At 41.0% G+C, this 24,256-nt stretch overlaps 1 protein-coding gene across 4 annotated transcripts in view; it reads right to left on the reverse strand.

The window, feature by feature from the left end:
• Window positions 1-2,711: 2,711 nt before the first annotated feature.
• Window positions 2,712-24,256, reverse strand: part of PPHLN1 (periphilin 1) — a 141,899-nt gene continuing 120,354 nt past the window's right edge. For all 4 annotated transcript variants that reach the window (XM_074942189.1, XM_074942186.1, XM_074942188.1 and 1 more), the window contains one exon: window positions 2,712-4,621. In XM_074942189.1, the coding sequence (XP_074798290.1) occupies window positions 4,412-4,621 (210 nt within the window). In that variant the 3' untranslated portion in view covers window positions 2,712-4,411. The remainder of the gene's footprint in view (window positions 4,622-24,256) is intronic.

The following is a 24,256-nucleotide window of genomic DNA, read 5'->3' on the forward strand; positions in this document are numbered from 1 at the left end:
ATAGCTAAAACCTTCCTACAAGACACCATTATGCTGCTGAAACTGTAATGAAACTGATTGGAGGCAACAAGTACTATGCAACGTGCGTGATGGTTCTGGTCTTCTGGAGGTTCAATTTCTCTCGTGTGCTGCTGTCGCTACTGAGGACCCTGCAGAAGGATGTGTGTAGAAATATTAGAAGCCTGTTGAAAGGACTTGATACCAGTTTTCAGCTTTCTTTGCAGTGGGTGGTATAGATGCTGGAGTCTACCATAAAAGCAGGGCTGGCTCTAACAAGCCTTCATTTAAAGGTAGGGCAAGCCTCTCTGGTAGAAATGGATGCAAAATGTCTAGTAACTTATGTCCTTTTTCTTGAGCAGTCTGAACACGGATCTCCAAAGCTTCTGCCATTCAGTGGACCAAGTCTCAAAATGACTTCTTATCTAATGACGATACCTGAGGAGGAGCCATAGCCTCATTCTGTGAAGAGGAGGATGGAATATGCTCTGAAATATATATCAGCAGCAAGTTTCTGAAACTATGTTCACCCAGAGACAGATGTGGAGACGAGTCTGTATACATTGCTGTGAATACTTTTGCATAATAGGTGCATCCTGGGCTGAAGATGATCTAACCCTGGAAACCAAAAGCTGAGAAATGTTTTGATTTAGGATGTGGTCATAGGGCCCTGGAAGCCAAGCATTTTGTCTATATGGATAAAATTAATGAGGCCAGGCTCAGTGGTACCAATTAGGGGCTTTTGAACTAACATGCCTGTATTTACCCCGTATGTCTGACTTGACTTCCAAATATATACAGGTTATAAAAAATACCCCCAAAGGGTAAGCAGGTGAAACATTCCAATTATCAGAAGAGGATGAAGAATGATACTCATCCTCCTCTTTGGTGGGGGAGGGGGGAGAGAGAGACTGCTTGTGAGGGGGTATGAGAATTACCCAGTGAAAGGGGCTTACCACACTAGCCCTATTTGATTGACAAATAAATGATGTTTTGCATGCCTTGCTGAGGGTGGCCAATGCATCATGGTTATTTTAATTTAAAAATTGGTTCTGTTATCTTTCCCCACCCCAACAACAAAAAAACTTAATATCTAATCACTGGTATTTACAGGTCAAGCAAATGGGAACAGTATTCCCTCTTAACATAAACAAGGCCTAAGTAAACTTGTATTGGAGAAAGCGATATTCCTTTAGTTACAACTGGTGCAGACCACCTAATGCAGATAGGCTGCACTGCCACAAAGTGGAGCGTGCACCCTCATCCTAGAGGAGGCCTGGACTTTGAGTCTCCGATAGCGAATGGGATATGTGGTAGCTGCATTCTCTGAGGAAAAATAAGATTAGGTTTGGACAGCAGAGAGAAGGGGCCATATCTTTAAACTGTACACTCTCTGGTGCATTCCATTTCACTGCAGAGGCCATAGATCCATACACAGAATGAAAATAATCTGCAGTGACATGTTTAACCGTTTAAATTGTAACTCAAAGTTAAAGCTGACCACCCATTGAGATTAACAGGTCAGTTCCTACCCTCTCAAACCTATTGTTTCAGGCTGTCTACACCTTCAGACAGACAGCACTGCATTTACACTGTGCGCCCATATTTTAAGGGTATATGCACATTCATGAATGCTAGTAACAAGTTTTGCTTTAACTAGCTCACCTGTTCATGTGCTATGGGTGAAGCCAGAGTAGATCTACACCTTCTCCAGGGCAGATTCCGTCCACTTCCACCAATAATCTCCTTGCCCCGACACCATCTCCCAATTAGTCCCCACCCACCTGTCTACAATGCAAATTTCTCAGTGCGGAAGACAACCCTACTGTATTTTCACTATACAAAACTTAAAACAAGTGCGCACACTCCTGTGTATATTTATATCCATAACAGAAGAAGCCATTTTCTCGCTTTAAATTTACTGGATTTGCGGGGACATTAATTTCTCACTTACATCAACACTGTGAATAGCTAAAGCACACAAAGGGTTTTACACATTAAGTCTTGAAACAAGCACAAAACCAGGGGGAAGGGGAGCAAGCAACCTAACATTCAATGTGAAGTTCAGGTTAGCAAACTTTATAGTAACACCCAATTCTAGAAAAAACACATTAAGTTGTACAATAGGAGCCCTTTGTTGCTATCACAGATTTAATCTGATTTGAGAAACAGCTGATTTATGTAAAACAGATTTTCATAAAATAAAGCATGTGCTCACAATATTCTCCACTTTTTAGAGATTATTTGTTGCAAATTAAGCATTAGGAACATGTTCCTTAATGAATACTGAAATTAAAGTACAGTAATAACGGGCATTCTTGACAAGAACAGTAAGCATTCCTCATAATTATTAGCAAGATGTATTATTATTAAACACATATTCCTAAATTTTGTTAAGTGCTTATAACCTTAAGAGTTCTAACCATGAGTACAAACTTATGTTTAACACTGATGTTGCTACGAGAGTACTCGTAGCTAACAATGACAAAATTTTTCAAAGGCTGAAAACATAGTAGACATAGGTGCCAACTTTCTCCGGCGCCGGTGGGTGCTTGTGCCCCCCCCAAGCCCCTGGCCCCACCCCAACTCCACCCTTTCCCTGCCCTGCCCCCATTCCAACCTCTTCCCCGCAAAGTCCCCACCCCAACTCCACCCCCTCCCTGCCCCTATTGGACCCCTCCCCAAATCCCCGCCCTGACCCCGCCTCTTTCCCGAGCATGCTGCGTTCCCCCTCCTCCCTCCCTGCCATGCGAAACAGCTGTTTTGCGGTACAAGCGCCGGGAGCTAGGGGGGAAAAGCGGGCACACGGTGCACTTGTGGAGGAGGCGGAGCGTTGGTGAGCTGGAGCGAGGAGGAGGGGGGCAGGGAGCACCCACGGATTCAGCGCCTATGATAGTAGGTGAGGAAAGACTCAGCCATTTTTCAAAAAGTTTCAGTTTTTGTATGAATAGTGAAGTGCATTGGATAAATTTGTTATCACAGAAGAGTCAGTCTAAAGCAAAGGCACTGACACTAAAACAAACCAGACCCATAGCATGAGTCTGATGTAGACATATTTATTGAATTCCTATACCAGAAAGGTGCAACCCAGTATGTGCAACCCATTGTGAAGAACGATAATGGTGGGTATGAGTAGACACCAACTTCTACATACAAAATGATTACCATGCATTTGTTTACTCCCTTGTAAGTAGTCCCAATGAAGTTAATGATAGTACACATGACTGTCTGCAGAATGGGGCTCACAGTATTTCTGTTAGGTGAAGCAGCCTACATGTCATAGAAGTGGTCTGTTTTAAAGTCATTAGCTCTTTTCATTTAGTTTCAAACATGTTATATAATACAGATAGATACAAGGAGCTTAACTCTGCTTCTCCTAACCTCTGTGTAGTATGTCTTAGAAATTTTGTAACTGTCTAAGGTGGAATGTTTCTAATATGTCAATCTCTTTTTAAAAATGAAGATGCAGACTCTTAATTTTAACAAGGTACCACAAACTGATCTTAATCACTTTTCAGAAATTTCGCTTATGTCAGAGCTAGCACTCTGTTGCCCAGTGGACCTGCTTTTCTTCCGTCACAATTATTTTTTTCACTTTTAAAAAAAACCTCTAGTTAGCCCTGTACTGCTCTAAGTATCAAACAGAACTGTTAACTAAGTTTGAACCACAGGGAAAATTCTGCCCTCAGTTGCACAGATGTAACTGAAAGCAGAATTCAGCCTACCAAACCAGTTTTATACTGATGATACATGAGACGAAAACAACCCAGCTTGTCTTTAGGATATTAAGTGGAGTTTGCAGGGCTAAAATTAGAAAAAAGACATCACTTCCCTTGTCAAGTGAGCAATTGTTCTGGCAGTCACTGAGTCAAACAAGGAATCCACAGATGTCATTTTTCAGAATGGACCTGAACTTTAAAACCACATGGCAAAAATAAATGATAAAAGTAAACCACGGTCATAAACAACCTTGCAAGTTTTTCTATAGCATATATAAACAAGAGAACATCCATGTTTTTGAATATAAGCTGAGGAATGAAGAACTCCTTTGTGTTATTTTAATAAAAATACAGTGCTTACTCACACTTCTAAACATTGAAACAAAAGTATACATACATCGAACAAATCTTTTTTTCTAGGTAATTGTGTAAAGGATTTCAAAAATAGTTTGTCACTTTACATCATTATTGAAACATGTATCCTTTTCAAAGGAATAAATGTCACAAAACAAATACACATTAGAAGAACACAATTAAATGACCTGGACAATGAACAATCTATAGTCAGCTACTATGAAAGAACATGGGCCTTGGATTCAAATCTCCAGAAAGTATTCCCCTTCTCCACAAAAAAGCATATTTATATATTAACGGCATATACAATATGGAAAATCTAAAAGCATATTTTTTTGTTCTTAATATGCACCCTCTTTAAAGGACTCTGCTAACTCTTGATTGGCAGCATCATACTCAGCAATGAAATGTTTAAGTTCTTCAATGCATCGCTCACCTATCTCATGCAAATTTTGTCTCAGGGCAAACTGAATGGACTTTTCTAATGAAGGATCTTTATCGATCAGCATCTTCACTACCATGCCAAAGGTTTCACAGTCTTGTCTGTAAACCTAGAAGCAATACATTTGAGAAACTGATTAAATGCAAGAATATTTACATAAGCAGCATCATTTCCCCCACCCCACATAAGGTTAAAGTAACATTACACCACCAAAAACAAGTGATGAACAATGAATGATAGATTCAACATACATTTTGTTACGCCTGTTATAAATGTTTACTCCCCTGCAGGCCTGCTGTAAGGTCACAAGGGCAAAGGTAGCTAGTTCAGTACTACTTTGACACAAAAAATAATTCTTAATGAAGGAAATTTCTGAAAAATAGAACTTGGGGAGGAAAATAATTTCTTTTGTAATACAGCAACACCCACCTGGAATAAAATATCTGAATAAAGAGAGATGAGCAAACATTAAATACATTTAGCACTTTTGCTTGTAATAAAATCTGGGTTTTACCTCGTCACCTGTGCCCATCTCATTCATTTTTATTTAAAGGTAATGATTAGTTGATCTTCTGATAACACTTTGAAGATGAAACATACTAAATATTGGAGATTTAAAATCACCCATAATGGCAAAGCCAGATCAATTTCCTGTATAGAGCTTCAAAGGAGCTCTATAGGTTTGATGCTATTGGCAGCTCAACCCAGTACAATGTAACTTCATAAGGGAGAGCTCAGTTTAGAATTGACATCACCCAGAGGTTGCACCTCAGAGGATGCAAAGTAACTGAACCCAAGTGGGAGTGGGGGAAGGGTAAGAAAGAAGAAAATGTTACAACAACGGCTGCAAAGAGCTTGAAGTGGAAATGTGCAGGGCTTCTACATGCAGGAAAAGGGAAACTGTCTGACCACCTGAAATAACTTCTTTGATATTTTAACCCCCTTTCTGCTCCCATTCTTTTCACTTGTACTTGCAGCGTCATCTGCTGATTTTTTTTATATTTGAAATTTTATTAAGCCCCTATTATGTATTATTTGCAGTGTACCTTGGTACTTAGAACTTTGCCTAGATGCTCAGGTTGAAAAGGGACAACGATATTAATCTCATGCACCCTACCCAAACAGGAATGTGGCAGAGATTCTTCCTCTATCAAGTGGTTAACACTGGTCATTTTCACACACCACTGGCCAATTTCCTTTTATAAAAATGTACTGGGCTTTTATGTGATGAGAGCCTAGTTTTATTTCTCTGCACATTCTTTAGAAGAAAAACAAAACAAACACAAGCAATCAGAAGTTGTGATCTTTGTCCAAGGATGATCTTTTAAGGCATGAAACCACACCCGTGGTCAGATTTAGTTCTTACTGACATATATACACATTCTTCCTAAATCTGTCTATGAATTGTATACACAATTAACAAGTAAAATAATCCTATACTAGGAAGCACCCATTTTACTGACACCTGGACTACACTTAAAAGTTAGGGTGACATGGTTACAATGCTTCCAGGTGTGAAAAATTGACACCAATGAGCATCACAGTTAGGTCGACTTAACACCTGGTGTAGATGTGGTGAGGCAATGAAAGACTTCTTATGCCAGCGTAGCTACCACAACTCAAGGAGATGGATTACTTACACTGATGGGGCAAAAAAACCCTTCTGTAGTTGTAGAAAGCATCTACACTAGGACACTACAGCAGCACTATAGCTGGGCCGCTTTAGTTCCCATAGTGTAGACATGACCTAGGACAAGTCAAAATGCAGCAAGGAGGACAAAGCCATAACAGCTGTGTCGGAGGTGGGAAAGAAGATCTTTGGGCATTTTGCAAGCCCAGCTGAGGTTCAGAAGTAATATCAGTGATTATAGTACTTTATATAAAGCCAGACAACACAAGAAATATTTTTGATGGTACGTTTTAGAATAGGCAAAAATGAGTTCGCCATTTGGGACAACTCTTCCTGCAAGAAATGATTCTTTACTTTTATTTTCTCAGAAGATTAAAACAGACCTAAACAAAAGAAGACAATGTAGCCCAATCATTTCAAGCAAAATCTCTTTAAAAAAAATCAGGAAAACAGTGTGCACATGGTATTTTCTCAGATAAGGTATAAGTATTTTTTCAGCATACTGCTTTGGGTATTTAAGATGTTCATTGCTCTACAACAGCAGAAGAGTTTAACACTCTCATATTCAGATGATTTTCACAGCCCTAGGATTCTGGGTCTGGCTAAGAGAACTTCAAAGCAGAGCTAACTTTGGCGACTATTTCCTGACAGATTCTTTTCCACAAAAAGAACCGTTCAGAAAAATAACCCTGTATCTGATTAACCATATGATAGACAGATGGTATTTGGCTTTGGATAACTCCTGCTTTTCAAGTGCTTTCAGGCTGCTTCTATCACCTTTATAGGAACTTTTTTTCCCCCTCCAGTCATTAGGTACTGGGGGAAAATAGCTTCAAACAATTTTTCTTATCACACTTTTATTTATTCTGTTCTATCATGTTTGAAGTACTCAGACTGGGGATGTGTGAATGAACAGGTAAAATAACCTGGTAATTGATAGTCTTCACAAAGCCTTTTATAACATTGTAGATGGGATTATGTCAGCCAAAGAACTGATGTTAACCACACTAGTAAAGAATACAGACATGTTCTTCTGAAAGACCTTTTGTACTGGACAGCACCAAAAAGAAATATGTGAAACAAAGTAGGTCTAATCTATATGTAATTGGTCTTCCAGAGAACTTCACATTACAGACTTGCAATACCATTTCATTCAAAACCTTATTTTTCCACACACCAAAAAAACAAAAACAAACAAACAAACAAAAAAAAAAAGTTTGGGCAGATTTTTGTCATGATAAGAGTCAACCAAAGCATATTTTCCTTACAAGGCTTCAAGGGAAAAAAATTAAAATGAAACATCAGAACCATTTTTATCACCACCAAGCCTGGAATCTCAGATGTTGCTTCACTGACACCATAATCAATAGGATAAATAGGCTCATAGTAGAGATGCATGCTTTTTGGGATATTTACTGTGGCAAACTATTTCAAAAACCACAAACTGTATTAGAACAAACACCAGGTTACTCTACGAACAGAAAACAGTGATGTGGGGAGGGCGTGCAGGCTGGTGCCAACAGGCTGTGAGAACAGAGAGGCACAGTTAAAGCAACTTAAACAACATTTTGCTCTCAACAAACGGATGAAAAAAAAGAACCCAATCTATTCCTCTTTAGAAAGGTATGCAGAGACCAGACACAGACGAGTTCTGGAGCTCTGCACAGCAACAGACTGCAGTGGTGCTGGCCTGCCTCTCTGAAATTCTTGCAGAAAGACTCAGAGCTCTTTAAAAGACATGATGCTGGCCCTGAATACAAAGACTGACTCTTCAAAAATTCATCTCAGTAGAGAAGAAAGTCAGTTTCTGGGAAATGAGAAGAGAATAGGCCATGTGGAGTCTGAACAAAGGAACTTCAGAAGAGATTCCAAACATGGAAAATCACTTATGAAAAACCATTCTTTGCTGGAGGGAAAATTGGAAGCACTTGAGACCCAACTCAGAGTTAGAAATATCTATATCCTTGGAATTCTGGTTTATATTCATTCTGAGCCGAGGCCACTGAAAAGCTCATCCCTAAACATCTGGAAGTGAACTTTAAAAATGATTCCATGTGTGGGGAAAGAAGTTATAGAATCCCTATATTCAAAAACAAGAAAGAGAATCATAGCAGCAGCAGAATTATACTGTTTGATATACATGTCAAGGAATCCTGAAAACAGGTAACGCCACAGGGTGATTATTTACCCAGGCCATAACATATTCTTATTCTCTGATCTGACTATATCACTGGCATAATGAAAAGAATTTGTAGTGTTTTAACAAACATATGAAGGAGGAGTGGAAACAGCTGTACAATTCCTAACAAAATTCTGGGTTATCTAGGAAGAAAAAGTCTTCTCTTCTCTTCTGGGACACGACCTGAATTCAAGTCCTGTTTGAAAAGATCCTTAAAGCCAACATAATCTGCACCCCATGAGTTTTCATAGATCAACTAATACGTTTAATTTTTAATTATTCTCCTCCTTTAGACATTTTAACTCCTTTTCTTATCTTACAGTAAGGTAAGAGGCCCCAACTGTGATTTCCGCCCCTCCCCGACACACACTGTGGTAGGCACTGTTCAAACACTTCAGCCATGCCTAGACTAGGGTTTAAAGATGTAATGTTGGAAGTTGTTAGCTAACACCTTCAGAGCTTGTCTATACACAAAAATTACACTGTTTAATCATACTGGTATTTGAAGTGATACAACCCACTAATTTGGATGCAGTTATATCAGCATAAAGGTGTTTTATACCAGTATAGCTATTCCCATACAGGAATGGGAATAATAACCTATACCAGTATAAGGCACCTTTATACTAGTATAACTGAGTCCACACTGGTTGTATTGATATAACTATTTTGATAAAAACTTCACAATTCCAACCAATAGCTATACCTGTATAAACTCTCTGTGTAGACCAGGTTTTAGTGTAGGCAAGACACGCTGCCTTTTAACACGTTTAGGTGGTTAAGCTAAAGCCAAGCACAGAGCCTAGGCTTGACCAGCTGAGTATATGTTAAAGTATACACTGCCTTTTCCATACTAGACTTCTCAAACGTGCTACTTAGAATCTGTTAACTAACATGATCTAACATCAAACCTTTAAGTAGCATGTGATCATGCAACTAAAGAATATATCATAATGCATACACACAAGGCGGCCAAATGAAGATTATGCAGGCAAACATTATTCAGCTATTTCCCAACTTTTGAGAACTTAACTTTGTAGTTGTAATATTCTTTTACTGAAATGTTTTGGGATGTAAGGCAATACATATCGTGCCTACTCTGGCCAGTGTGTAGAAGGTGATTGGGGTATACAGGCAAGTCAAGGTTAGTATCAGAACAAGAAAAAGTTACTCTAAAAAGTTAAAAGGGAAGTAAGGAGAACATAAGGTTCTTATTCAGTCTTTTATGAAATGATAAGAAAGTAACAAGTGTCTATAAGTTTAAAGGAGAAGAATGGGCAAAGCCACTAATAACTAGAGACAGGGACTTGGCCAGAGGGTGGATACAACTCAGTGGGTACTGAAGAGCGGATAGTGGATGGAGCTGTGAACTATTATACAAGTTCAGTTTTCTAGAATCCAGTAACTTCTGGAAGGTGGGCAGGGCATCTGATAATGTGATTCTATATTAAATGTCCCAAAACTTCATTAACACAGAGTTAAGGTTGCCCAGTGGTGCCTCATGCCCTTCCAGAATGTGGAGAGCAGCTCACGATCTAAACTCAGCCCACTATAGCTGACAATAGCCACTTGGAATGGTTCTGTAAGGAGGGTGCCATAATGAGTAGACATGAGGAAGAATGTGCCATTGGTTTGCACTGTGCTACACAGATATGAATTTCAGCATTTATCAGCATCTGCTCCAGCTGTGTTGAAGGTAGAGCAGTTAGTTGGAGCAGCTTGGCAGAGCTGTTACTGTGATAAGACAAAAGGTGCCCACGTACTTTCAAGGATCAAATATGCCTCATTTCAGTGCTGAGCTCTGTAGGTTGTGTCAGCAGTGGTGCACAGAGATCGTCTTGTCACGTGGATTTTCAGCAGTATGGTCACATATATGACAGCGGTCTCTGGAGCTTGGAGTGAGGGCTTGTCTTCATGTATAGTGCTGCAGCGCTTTAGTGAAGATGCTCCTATGCCAGTGGGAGAGCTTCTCCAGTCGGTGTGGTTAATCTACCTCCCCGAGAGGCAGGAGTTATGTCAACAGGAGAAGCTCTCCCATTGACATAGCGCTGTCTACATGGGGGTTAGGCGGGTATAACTATGTCACTCGGGGTATGGATTTTTCACGCCCCGAAGCAACATAGTTAAACAGATATAGGTCTGCAATGTAGACCTGGCCTCAGTGAAAGCAATGTCACAGAAGGACTCCCCAGGGCAAGGGCGAAGGGGAAGTAACATTTAGCAAATGTGAGGTGGTCTGTGTAGAGTGAGCCCTGGTCTACACTGAAAATATAGAATGATCTAGCTACATTGTTCAGGGGTATGAGAAAATTCACACCGCTGAGCACCGTAGTTAAGCTAATGTAACCCATGGTACAGATGCAGCTAACTACTGTTGCTTGGGGAAGTGGAGTTCCCACATCCATGGAAAAAACCCTTCCCCATTGCTGTAGTTGCAATTCTATAGCTGTGCCACTGTAGGGCCCATAATGTAAACATGTCCTCACAGGATACATGATACAGTTCTGTGGTGACCTAGAATCCTATTTTCGACATCTCCGACTCAAGGAATATTTCCAACATACCTCTGAACAACATACGAATCCACAGAGACCTCCCTACCAACACTACAAAAAGAAGGATTCTAGGTGGACTCCTCCTGAAGGTCGAAACAGCAGACTGGACTTCTACATAGAGTGCTTCCGCCGACGTGCACGGGTTGAAATTGTGGAAAAGCAGCATCACTTGCCCTATGACCTCAGCCGTGCGGAACACAATGCCATCCACAGCCTCAGAAACAACTCTGACATCATAATCAAAAAGGCTGACAAAGGAGGTGCTGTTGTCATCATGAATAGGTCGGAATATGAACAAGAGACTGCTCGGCAGCTCTCCAACACCACTTTCTACAAGCCATTACCCTATGATCCCACTGAGAGTTACCAAAAGAAACTACAGCATTTGCTCAAGAAACTCCCTGAAAAAGCACAAGATCAAATCCGCACAGACACACCCCTGGAACCCCGACCTGGGATATTCTATCTACTACCCAAGATCCATAAACCTGGAAATCCTGGACGCCCCATCATCTCAGGCATTGGCACCCTGACAGCAGGATTGTCTGGCTATGTAGACTCCCTCCTCAGGCCCTACGCTACCAGCACTCTCAGCTACCTTCGAGACACCACTGACTTCCTGAGGAAACTACAATCAATCGGTGATCTTCCTTATAACACCATCCTGGCCACTATGGATGTAGAAGCCCTCTACACCAACATTCCACACAAAGATGGACTACAAGCCGTCAAGAACACTATCCCCAATAATGTCACGGCTAACCTGGTGGCTGAACTTCGTGACTTTGTCCTTACCCATAACTATTTTACATTTGGGGACAATGTATACCTTCAGATCAGCGGCACTGCTATGGGTACCCGCATGGCCCTACAGTATGCCAACATTTTTATGGCTGACTTAGAACAACACTTCCTCAGCTCTCGTCCCCTAACGCCCCTACTCTACTTGCGCTATATTGATGACATCTTCATCATCTGGACCCATGGAAAAGAAGCCCTTGAGGAATTACACCATGATTTCAACAATTTCCATCCCACTATCAACCTCAGCCTGGTCCAGTCCACACAAGAGATCCACCTCCTGGACACTACAGTGCTAATAAACGATGGTCACATAACCACCACCCTATACCGGAAACCTACTGACCGCTATTCCTACCTACATGCCTCCAGCTTTCACCCTGACCACACCACACGATCCATCGTCTACAGCCAAGCTCTGCGATACAACCGCATTTGCTCCAACCCCTCAGACAGAGACAAACACCCACAAGATCTCTATCAAGCATTCCTACAACTACAATACCCACCTGCGAAAGTGAAGAAACAGATTGACAGAGCCAGAAGAGTTCCCAGAAGTCACCTACTACAGGACAGGCCTAACAAAGAAAATAACAGAACACCACTAGCAGTCACCTTCAGCCCCCAACTAAAACCCCTCCAACACATTATTAAGGATCTACAACCTATCCTGAAGGATGACCCAACACACTCACAAATCTTGGGAGACAGGCCAGTCCTTGCTTACAGACAGCCCCCCAACCTGAAGCAAATACTCACCAGCAACCACATACCACACAACAGAACCACTAACCCACGAACCTATCCTTGCAACAAAGCCCGTTGCCAACTGTGCCCACATATCTATTCAGGGGACACCATCAGAGGGCCTAATAACATCAGCCACGCTATCAGAGGCTCATTCACCTGCACATCCACCAATATGATATATGCCATCATGTGCCAGCAATGCCCCTCTGCCATGTACATTGGTCAAACTGGACTGTCTCTACGTAAAAGAATAAATGGACACAAATCAGATGTCAAGAATTATAACATTCATAAACCAGTCAGAGAACACTTCAATCTCTCTGGTCACGCGATTACAGACATGAAAGTTGCTATATTACAACAAAAAAACTTCAAATCCAGACTCCAGCGAGAAACTGTTGAATTGGAATTCATTTGCAAATTGGATACAATTAACTTAGGCTTGAATAGAGACTGGGAGCGGCTAAGTCATTATGCAAGGTAACCTATTTCCCCTTGTTTTTTCCTACCCCCCACCCCCCCAACGTTCTTGTTAAACCCTGGATTTGTGCTGGAAATGGCCCACCTTGATTATCATACACATTGTAAGGAGAGTGATCACTTTAGATAAGCTATTACCAGCAGGAGAGTGGGGTGGGAGGAGGTATTTTTTCATGCTTTGTGTGTATATAAAAAGATCTTCTACACTTTCCACAGTATGCATCCGATGAAGTGAGCTGTAGCTCACAAAAGCTCATGCTCAAATAAATTGGTTAGTCTCTAAGGTGCCACAAGTCCTCCTTTTCTTTTTGCGAATACAGACTAAGACGGCTGTTACTCTGAAACCAATTTAAAAGCTTGCCTCTCTCACCAACAGAAGTTGGTCCAATATGAGCTATAAGCTACTTGTTTCTCGAACATCCTGGGATCAATACAGCTACAACTACACTGTGTATAGTATGTGTAATTGTCATGATGAGGCATCATTTCAAGAAGGCAGAGATAAGGTTATTAAGAAGGGGTGGCGTTTACCTTAATTTTGTATTTCCCGGTTTTCAGAGGTTTAAATTAGCCACTCTCCACATTCTGGAAGAGCCTGGGGCACCACTAGGCAACCTTAATTCAGAGTTAAACTGCTTGGGCATTTAATTTCCTTGGCTTAAAAAAAAATAACTTATCACCCTGATGTACCACAGCCCAGCTCTCCCTCTCCACTGCCTTTGGCTCCTTGGCAATGATTCCTCCAGCCACAGAATGCATTGGGTGCATGTTGGTACCTTCACTGCCTCTGCATCTCTTGTCTCTGTTTGTCCACCACAGCCTGGTTCTACCTCCTCAATCCTCCTCCCCACAGAGAGACAAGTACTGGCAGGAGACCTGCAGGCTAAGGAGCTGGGGAAAGAATGAACGATCAGTGTGGGGACCAGCCTGGACTCAGTAAGGATAATTTTTGAAGAGAGTGACAGATGTGGGGGGGAAGAGGGGAGTACGATGAAAGGTTGATGCAGTGGTTAGGACATGGGACTTGGGAGACCTGGGTTCAGTTCCCTGCCCCACCACAAAGTACCTGCGTGATCCTGGACAAGTTCCTTAGTCACTATGTTCACCACCTATAGAAAGTGGATAGTATTTCCCTACCTCACAGGGCTGTTGTGAGGATAAACACAATACTTTCTGCGAGGCACTCCAATACTACAATGATGGGTTGCAGATAAGTACCTATCATTCACTGACTGATGGATGAGGGGCTTTTGGAAAACAGAACTGAAGTTCCCCAACATCCCCCCTGAACAGCTCTGACCTCCTCCTTTCCACACCATTTTTCCCTGCACAGTTCTAACAGAAGCCTGCATTGCTCCAAACCTCTGATATTCTCCCCAATCACTCATTTCCCCCTTCCACTGCTCCAATTCCTCCAACACGCCCATTGCTCGAAACACCCCGTGCCTCAGTGGTTCCACCCTCTTCCCTAGGAAGTTTGGAGGGCCATGGGGAGGTGGAAAGGTGGCAGAGCTATGAGAAGTGCAAGTACAAGCTGGAGGCAGGAAGTGGCAGGAAAGTGGAGATGCAGAGTCCCTACCTTAGTGGGTGGTGAAGGGATTCTACACATTCATCTGCAGTATGGGAGGCTCAGAGAGGTGTGAAGTCTCAGCTAATGACAACACCCCAGGGAGATGAATACAGCCTAAAATAATAGTGCTAAGATATGAGAACTGCTCCATTCATCTCCATGGGTGTTTCCATTCCCTCTCCCCAGTGTCGGTCTTTGTGAGCCTGTGCCACGCACCAAGCATGTCTGCTCTCAGCTGTCCACCCACAAGGGATTCCAGCTCACAAGTCAAGGGCCGTGTGTGTGTATACTTTCAAACCCCCGCACACCCCCAGGGTCAAGGACCTCCCACCTCTCCCCAATCCTGGCTCACACAGAAGTTGAAAGATACCCAGAAATCATTTCCACAAATGTGCATACAGTATGTATCCAGTGTTGTTGTAACCATGTTGGTCCCCAGGATATGAGAGATACAAGGAGGGTGTGGTAATATTTTTTATTGGATCAATTTCTGTTGGTGAGAGAGACAAGCTTTCAAGCTACACCAAGCTCTTCTTCAGGTCTGGGAATGGTACTAAGAGTGTCTCAGCTAAATACAAAAATGAACAGATAGTTTAGCATAAGTGGTTAGCACATACTAACTTGAATGGTCCCTTTATGTGCTAACTCCTTATGTTGGTCCAATAAAAGATATCACCTCACCCACCTAGTCTCATACAGTATGTGTAATTTTATTACCTTTCAGAAAATAGCCAGAGCCCCTTCTAAAGTAGCTGTACTACTCAGGGCACATTTACCAAAAGTATAAAAGTATCAATGAATGAGGTTTGTTTTTAAAAGAGTGGTATCTCCTAAAGGGGAACCCCTTCCACAAATGGTCCCAAATTTGGACCACTAACACTACTTAGCACCCCCTCCCCTTCGAAGCACAGCAAATCTCAAGACTATCTGAGCATGCAGATTTTAGAGTACTTAGGGTACGTCTACACCGCAATTTAAGTTTAGTTGTAGTGTGGGTAGGCATACCCATGCTAGCAGTGCACATGGTAGAACATGAAACAATGGGTGTTACCATATACACGGTAACAAGAGTGATCAGGTAAGGTGAGCTATTACCAGCAGGAGAGAAAAAAAAACCTTTTATAGTGATAATCAAGGTGGACCATTTCCAGCAGTGTGTGTGGGGCGGGGGGGGGGGGGGGAATAAACATGGGGAAATAGTTTTACTTTGTGTAATGACACATCCACTCCCAGTCTTTATTCAAGCCTAATTTAATGGTGTCCAGTTTGCAAATTAATTCCAATTCAGCAGTCTCTCGTTGGAGTCTGTTTTTTGAAGTTTTTTTTGTTGGAGGGTTGCGACTTTTAGCTCTGTAATCGAGTGACCAGAGAGATTGAAGTGTTCTCTGACTGGTTTTTGAATGTTATAATTCTTGACCTCTGATTTGTGTCCATTTATTCTTGTATGTAGAGACTGTCCGGTTTGGCCAATGTACATGGCAGAGGGGCATTGCTGGCACATGATGGCATATATCACATTATTAGATGTGCAGGTGAACGAGCCTCTGATAGTGTGGCTGATGTGATTAGGCCCCATGATGGTGTCCCCTGAATAGATATGTGGACACAGTTGGCAACGGGCTTTGTTGCAGGGATAGATTCCTGGGTTAGTGTTTTTGTTGTGTGGTGTGTGGTTGCTGGTGAGTATTTGCTTCAGGTTGGGGGGCTGTCTGTAAGCAAGGACTGGCCTGTCTCCCAAGATCTGAGAGAGTGATGGGTCGTCCTTCAGGATAGGTTGTACATCCTTGATGATGCTCTGGAGAGGTTTTAGTCGGGGCTGAAGGTGACGGCAAGTGGCGTTCTGTTACTTTCTTTGTTGGGCCTGTCCTGTAGTAGGTAACTTCTGGGTACTCTTCTGGCTCTGTCAATCTGTTTCTTCACTTCAGCAGGTGGGTATTGTAATTGTAAGAACGCTTGATAGATATCTTGTAGGTGTTTGTCTCTGAGGGGTTGGAGCAAATGCGGACGTATCGCAGAGCTTGGCTGTAGACAATGGATCATGTGGTGTGGTCTGGATGAAAGCTGGAGGCATGTAGGTAAGTACAGCGGTCAGCAGGTTTCCAGTATAGGGTGGTGTTTATGTGACCATCGCTTTATTAGCGCTGTAGTGTCCAGGAAGTGGATCTCTTGTGTGGACTGGTCCAGGCTGAGGTTGATGGTGGGATGGAACCTGTTGAAATCATGGTGGAATTCCTCAAGGGCTTCTTTTCCATGGGTCCAGATGATGAAGATGTCATCAATGTAGCAAAAGTAGAGGAGGGGCATTAGGGGATGAGAGCTGAGGAAGTGTTGTCCTAAGTCAGCCATAAAAATGTTGGCATATTGTGGGGCCAAGCGGGTACCCAAAGCAGTGCCGCTGATTTGAAGGTATACAGTGTCCCCAAATGTGAAATAGTTATGGGTGAGGACAAAGTCTAGCCACCACGTTTGCCATGACATTATCGGGGATACTGTTCCTGATGGCTTGTGGAGGCTTGTACAATGTTGGTGTAGAGGGCTTCTACATCCGTAGTGGCCAGGATGGTGTTTTCAGGAAGATCACCAATAGATTGTAGTTTCCTCAGGAAGTCAGTGGTGTCTCGAAGATAGCTAGAAGTGCTGGTAGAGTAGGGCCTGAGGAGGGAGTCTACGTAGCCAGACAATCCTGCTGTCAGGTTGCCAATGCTGGAGACGATGGGGCATCCAGGATTCCCAGGTTTATGGATCTTGGGAAGCAGATAGAATACCCCTGCTCGGAGTTCTAGGGGTGTGTCTGTGCAGATTTGTTCTTGTGCTTTTTTCAGGGAATTTCTTGAGCAGATGGTGTAGTTTCTTTTGGTAACCCTCAGTGGGATCAGAGGGTAATGGAAATTCTACAAGCCATTACCCTCTGATCCCATTGCGCATCATCAAGGATCTACAACCTATCCTGAAGGACGACCCATCACTCTCACAGATCTTGGGAGACAGACCAGTCCTTGCTTACAGACAGCCCCCCAACCTGAAGCAAATACTCACCAGCAACCACACACCACACAACAAAAACACTAACCCACGAACCTATCCTTGCAACAAACCTCATTGCCAACTGTGTCCACATATCTATTCAGGGGACACCATCATAGGACTGAATCACATCAGCCACACTATCAGAGGCTCGTTCACCTGCACATCTACCAATGTGATATATGCCATTGTGTGCCAGCAATGCCCCTCTGCCATGTACATTGGCCAAACCGGACAGTCTCTACATACAAGAATAAATGGACACAAATCAGAGGTCAAGAATTATAACATTCAAAAATCAGTTGGAGAACACTTCAATCTCTCTGGTCACTCAATTACAGACCTAAAAGTCACAATTCTCCAACAAAAAAACTTCAAAAAACAGACTCCAACGAGAGACTGCTGAATTGGAATTAATTTGCAAACTGGACACCATTAAATTAGGCTTGAATAAAGACTGGGAGTGGATGTGTCATTACACAAAGTAAAACTATTTCCCCATGTTTATTCCCCCCTCCACCCCCTCCCCACACACACACTGTTCCTCACACGTTCTTGTCAACTGCTGGAAATGGCCCACCTTAATTATCACTATAAAAGGTGTTTTTTTCCTCTCCTGCTGGTAATAGCTCACCTTACCTGATCACTCTTGTTACCGTGTATATGGTAACACCCATTGTTTCATGCTCTCTGTGTATATAAAATCTCCTCACTGTATTTTCCACTGCACGCATCCGACGAAGTGAGCTGTAGTTCACGAAAGCTTATGCTCAAATAAATTTGTTAGTCTCCAAGGTGCCACAAGTACTCCTTTTAATTATTTTATGTTAATCTCTGCTTTTCTTATTGAAGAAATGTAAAAGAAGAATGTTAGCTGCACACAATTACAATTCTAGTCCCCTTTTATTTAATTTAATGAAACATTTGTAGATATCTGGTGTTAGAGATTTTCTAAAATGTAATAATTATTTTTAAAAATGTATAATGCTTGGCATTTAGATACTCAAGGTGACAACACTTTAGAAATTGCTTAGAGTCAATTGTTTTGCTTGGAATATACTCCATGATAAAAATAAAAATAAAAATGTTAATTACAGTCCCAAACCCTGCCTTCCTCTGCCAGACCCTGTTTAATAAGTATGGTTCTACTCTGAAAAGTGACTCTCTAAAAGTGTCACATTTGGGTTTCCATGCTTATTGTCTCTCAGTGATTTCGATGCTCAGTTTACATGTTTGTTTATTTACATATATATACACACACATATATAATTTTAAACTGGAAGACCTGCACACTCAGCATGGACCGTGAGAGTCAAGCTGGATTCTTTTTTTGTGTACCGTCATCAGTAAGAAAGAATATGCAGATCAGACCATGCATTCAGTTGCAGTCATGCAACACCATTATATTCAGATTAGGCTCTCAATTGCATCTGGACAGTATGTTTTAAAATTATGTTTTGGTGGCACCCTGTGCAGTTCTAGTGAATTCACTGGGTTTGCATAAGTGAAGCTGATCAGAAGCCAGGACCAGATTATGACTCACTCTCGTAACTGTGCACTGGTGGATGGGAGCCCACAGTAAGCCTCCTCACCTTTGCAAACCATGCAAAGGCTGTCACAGTGATAGTCCCTGCTCTTGGAGTAGCACAGACTTGTTCCTGCATGGTCTAACATAGTGAATGCCAGTGAAAATGAGGTACGATTAGAGTGTAAAATAGGGAAAGAACAAGTCAAAAATTACTTAGACGTCTCCAAATCACCAGGGTCTTATGAAATGCATCCTAGAATACTCAAGGAGCTGACTGAGGAAATATCTGAGCCATTAGCAGTTATCTTTGAAAAGTCATGGAACACGGGAGACATTCCGGAAGACTGGAAAAGGACAAATAGAGTGCCAATCTATAAAAAGGGAAATCAGGACAACTCGGAGAATTACAAACTAGTCAGCTTAACTTCTGTACCTGGAAAGATAATAGAGCAAATAATTAAGAAATTAATTTGCAAACACCTAGAAGATAATGAGGTGATAAGTAACAGCATGGATTTGTGAAGAACAAACTGTGTCAAACCAGTCTGAGAGCTTTCTTTGACAGGGTAACAAGCCTTGTGGATGGGGGGGTGGGGGGAAAGCGGTAGATATGGTATATCTTTGACTTTAGTAAGGCTTTTGATACTGTGTCGCATGACCTTCTCATAAACAAATTAGGGAAATACTACCTAGATGGAGCTACTATAAGGTAGGTGCATAACTGGCTGGAAAATGGTTCCTACAGAGTACTTATCAGTGGTTCAGAGTCATGCTGGAAGGGCATAATGAGTGGGGTCTCACAGGGATCGGTTCTGGGTCCTGTTCTTTTCAATATCTTTATCAATGATTTAGATAATGGCATACAGAGTACACTTATAAAGTTTGTGGACGATACCAAGCTGGGAGGGGTTGCAAGTGCTTTGGAGCATAGGATTAAAATTTAAAATGATCTGAATAAACTGGAGAAATGGTCTGAAGGAAATAGGATGAAATGCAATAAGGACAAATGCAAAGTACTCCACTTAGGAAGGAACAATCAGTTGCACACATCCAAAATGGGAAATGACTGCCCAGGAAGGAGTACTGTGGAAAGGGCTCTGGGGGGTCATAATGGATCACAAACTAAATATGAGTCAACAGTGGAACACTGTTGCAAAAAAAGCAAACATCATTCTGGAATGTATTAGCAGGAGTATTGTAAGCAAGACACGATAAGTAATTCTTCCACTCTACTCCATGCAGATTTTTAGGCCTCAACTGGAGTATTGTGTCCAGTTCTGGAGAAAGTCCAGAGAAGAGCAACAAAAATGATTAAAGGTCTAGAAAACATGACCTATGAGGGAAGATTGAAAATAATGGGTTTGTTTAGTCTGGAGAACAGAAGACTCAAAGGGGACATGATAACAGTGTTCAAGTACATAAAAGGTTGTTACAAGGAGAAGGGAGAAAAATTGTTCTTTTTAACCTCCAAGGATAGGACAAGAAGCAATGGGCTTAAATTGCAGTAAGGGTTGTTTAGGTTGGCCATTAGGAAAAACCTCCTGTCAGAGTGGTTAAGCACTGGAATAAATTGCCTAGGGAGGCTGTGGAATCTCCATCATTAAGGATTTTTAAGAGCAGGTTGGACAAACACCTGTCAGGGATGGTACAGATAATATTTAATCCTGCCTTGAGTGCAGGGGACTGGACTAGATGACCTCTCGAGGTCCCTTCCAGTTCTATGAGTCTATTATCCCTGGGGCCACATATTGCCCAAAAAAGGTGGGGAGGAGGTAGGGTCTTGTTCGATATAACCTTTTATAGCAGCCCATGGAGCAGGCCCGTCACACTGCAGGAGAAGGCAGTACCTCCAAAGATGAATCTACAGCTCTCTCAGCTTTAGCTGTGTTGGTTCTACAGGGCCAACAGCAATAAACAGCAGCAAAACCAATCCTCAATTTTGTCACTGAAGTAAGCAGTTATGACTCTGGACAGATCAGGGGCAGATCTGTTGAGTAAGGTAATGTTATTTTTAACAGTCACTTTTCAGAATAGAATTGCTCTTTATCTGTGTGAACTGTAAGCTCCCTCAACTCTCACTGAAGTCAATGGGAGTCGGGAAAGCACACCACCACTCTGGAACTAGCCAGCATATTGAAGGATATAGGCATATTACTAAGGATCTAATTTGCCTTGCACTGCTATAGAATAATTCTGAATACTTAGAAAGCCCAACAACAAAATCCTACTCAGGGAACCTTGTGTTCCATTTTCTGAATACCTCTCTGTAAAAATCATAATAAAACTAGTTTCCATTAACAGTGATAGAACATACTTAATTAAAATGTATTGCCAGGATATCAGTAATTTATTTTTTAGACATTCATCAGCTGAACAGTTTAAGTTGCTGTTTAAATGAACAAGAGTTGATATCTAACACTAATAAACCAATTTTCTGACAGCATACAATTCACACAATGTTACTTTTTGACAACACAATAAACTTCATTATTACTTCTTTAAGAAACATCTTACTCAAGTCAAGCAAAAGTAGTCCCCATGTGGGAGAGTGAGGACTATTATGTTACAAGGTTTTACTGGAGATAATTCCTTACTAAACCAATCAGACCACATAACAGCATTCTAACACCAACTACAGACCCTTGGAGACCAGTTTGTGTGTGGCCTAAATTTCATAGGCTTCTTTACAACAGATGTGTTGGATGAGGGTAATGTTACTTCATATATTAACCTGTGTGTTCCCTAATCTAATACTGCTGTTTTACCTATATTCTACCTCTTTCTATATCCTTCTGACAGAAATCATGTTTTTGTTTTTGTTTTAAATCTAAAATAAATCTGAACTAAAATGACATGTATTACAACAGAAGATTATCACATGCTACTTTTTTTATTCTGATATTTGTTTTATATTCTGATTTTTTTTTATTCTGATATTTTAAGTGAAATCACTTAACCAGGAATTTTTGCAATGCATGAAAAACAAACTTCTTTTATTATACCTTTTTAACCAATGAGACAATTTATGTTCAAATCTAAACAAATGCTTTACTGTTTCATTTCAAAAGGTAGCAGTTTAAATATTCATTCGTCTCTACTTTGTCTACAGTAATTTTCTGATTAACCTTTGTATAGTCCATGAAACTGATTTTTACATGATTTCAAGGCAGACGGAACTACTGAAGAGTTCAACAAAACAAAAACTCTAAACTACAGTTTAATATTGAAAAAAGCTTCTTAAAATGCACTAGTTCAGGATTAAACAGGAAATAATCAGCTTTATGCTAAAGGAAGGACCTCGCCCAGCAACATTTTATTTATAAAGTACAGAACTGATGGAGAGCTATTTCCTAAATCTGTTCCACAGTAAACTTATTGCTCCATCCAAAACAGGAAGGGTGCAGTTTATCTACAAAAGATTGTTTGCTTATGTTAATTCTCTAGCTAGAAATGCATTAATAATGTTCAGATTTTAATGTTTCTAGGACACACAGGAAGGAATTTTTCATTTATGCTGTACCAGAACAGGGGCGTGTGTGAGAGAGAGAGAGGGATTTAATTGGCATAGAAATGCAAAAACCAAACCGCCACCCCATGTTTTAGTAGGGGACAAAGTCTGTAAATTGCTATTTAAAATCCTGGCATTAATTCCACAGAGAGCTGTTTGTTGGTGAGCTAGGTTCTACCAATAAGGTGCTGTAATAAATACAGGTAAGTAATAACAAATGCAGTGCTGTTTCTCTCAGGACCTGATGATGAGCACCCACAACTCTCTTAGGATCATGCCCTAAATGGATATCTAGCAAAAGATTAAAAAAAAAAAGTGTTTTCCTCCTCCAGCTAACAATAGCTAGTCTGTAAAGATATAAAGGGCTTACTTTTCTCCTCAATACACTGCCAAGTACACTGATAATTCAACTAAAAACTACTGGATCTTTGAGTCTGAGAACCACCCTTTTAATGAGAATGCTCATTCACACCAGTGGCTAAAGAGGAACGCCACACTTTCTATAAGGAAAAGCTCAAATATGTTTTAATTTGCATGCCACAGGATTTGAGTGTTTTTTGTTTTGTTTTTTTACAGTTATACATGTAGCATAAGGAAAATACTACACACCTAATAAATATTAAGTACTGAACTGTATGTAACAGATAGCTTTTTAAAGTCCATAAAGTAAAACTAACAGCTGCAAGTAGAGAAAGTCATTACTTAGATTATCCCTTTTTATTACTTAGTTGATGTTAAATCTTAGAGTTTTTAAAAGTTTAAAATTACTTAATGTATGATAGTAGCCTCACAAATCAGTTATTAGAGGCCCATTTCTGAATCAAAGATTTTTGTATGTCTAAATTGTCACTCTCAACCCTATCCTCTACGATTGTTAAAACACTCACAATACTGAATTCCATTACTCAAATTAAATGTAGAGCTAAAAAATGCAAACTAAGTGTCTGAGTGCAAAAAGCTTTAGTGAAGTGAGAGAACTACTTACTAATGCAAGGTAATCCCCTGAAGTCATTTTGAACTATTCGTGGAAGTACTTTCACATGAACAAAAGTGTGCGGGATCACAGCCAAATAAACTGTATTCAAATTTCTTTACAAATGTATGTCTTCAGTTCAGCCAGATGTGCAAAAGTATTAAGAGAAGTACCACATAAAGCTCTTGTATTTAGTAATAGCTTGAAATTGAAATATTGTGGTCTAATATAAAAGGGATTTTTAATATATAATATGGCATTATATTCCACTTCTCCATAGCACAGTGTAACCCAGTTTGTGGTGGTAGTGGGAGTTCAGGGGTAAAGTAGAACAGTGGAGTTTAACACATATGACCCTGGATTTAATATCCTTGCTCCTTATTGCAAATATTTTCCTGCTGCTGTTGCTAAAGCAGTTAGTGGCTCACTGGAAGCCACCTCCCCTCCATACTTGCTCCCACAAATCTTGCTGCTTCCATGCAAACTAGCAGGGTAAATGTGTTCCACGGGTAGCAAATTGGAAGATAAACCCCACACAAAGGAAAGGATTGGCCTTCTGAAGTCACTCAGTAAATTCACTTGCCTTAGGGGACTGTTAACATTTCTCATAGTCAAATATGATGGTTATCTATTTTTCCATTTTTAGATATGCCTGTATTTTGCATCTATGAAGGTTTTTGAGTTGTAGGATATTCACCTTCCACTTTTTTCTGTCATAGCAGTAACTGATAATGAGACAGGTTGAG

The sequence above is a fragment of the Natator depressus genome, chromosome 1, assembly GCF_965152275.1.
Source record: "Natator depressus isolate rNatDep1 chromosome 1, rNatDep2.hap1, whole genome shotgun sequence".
NCBI classification, from domain to species: Eukaryota; Metazoa; Chordata; order Testudines; family Cheloniidae; genus Natator; species Natator depressus.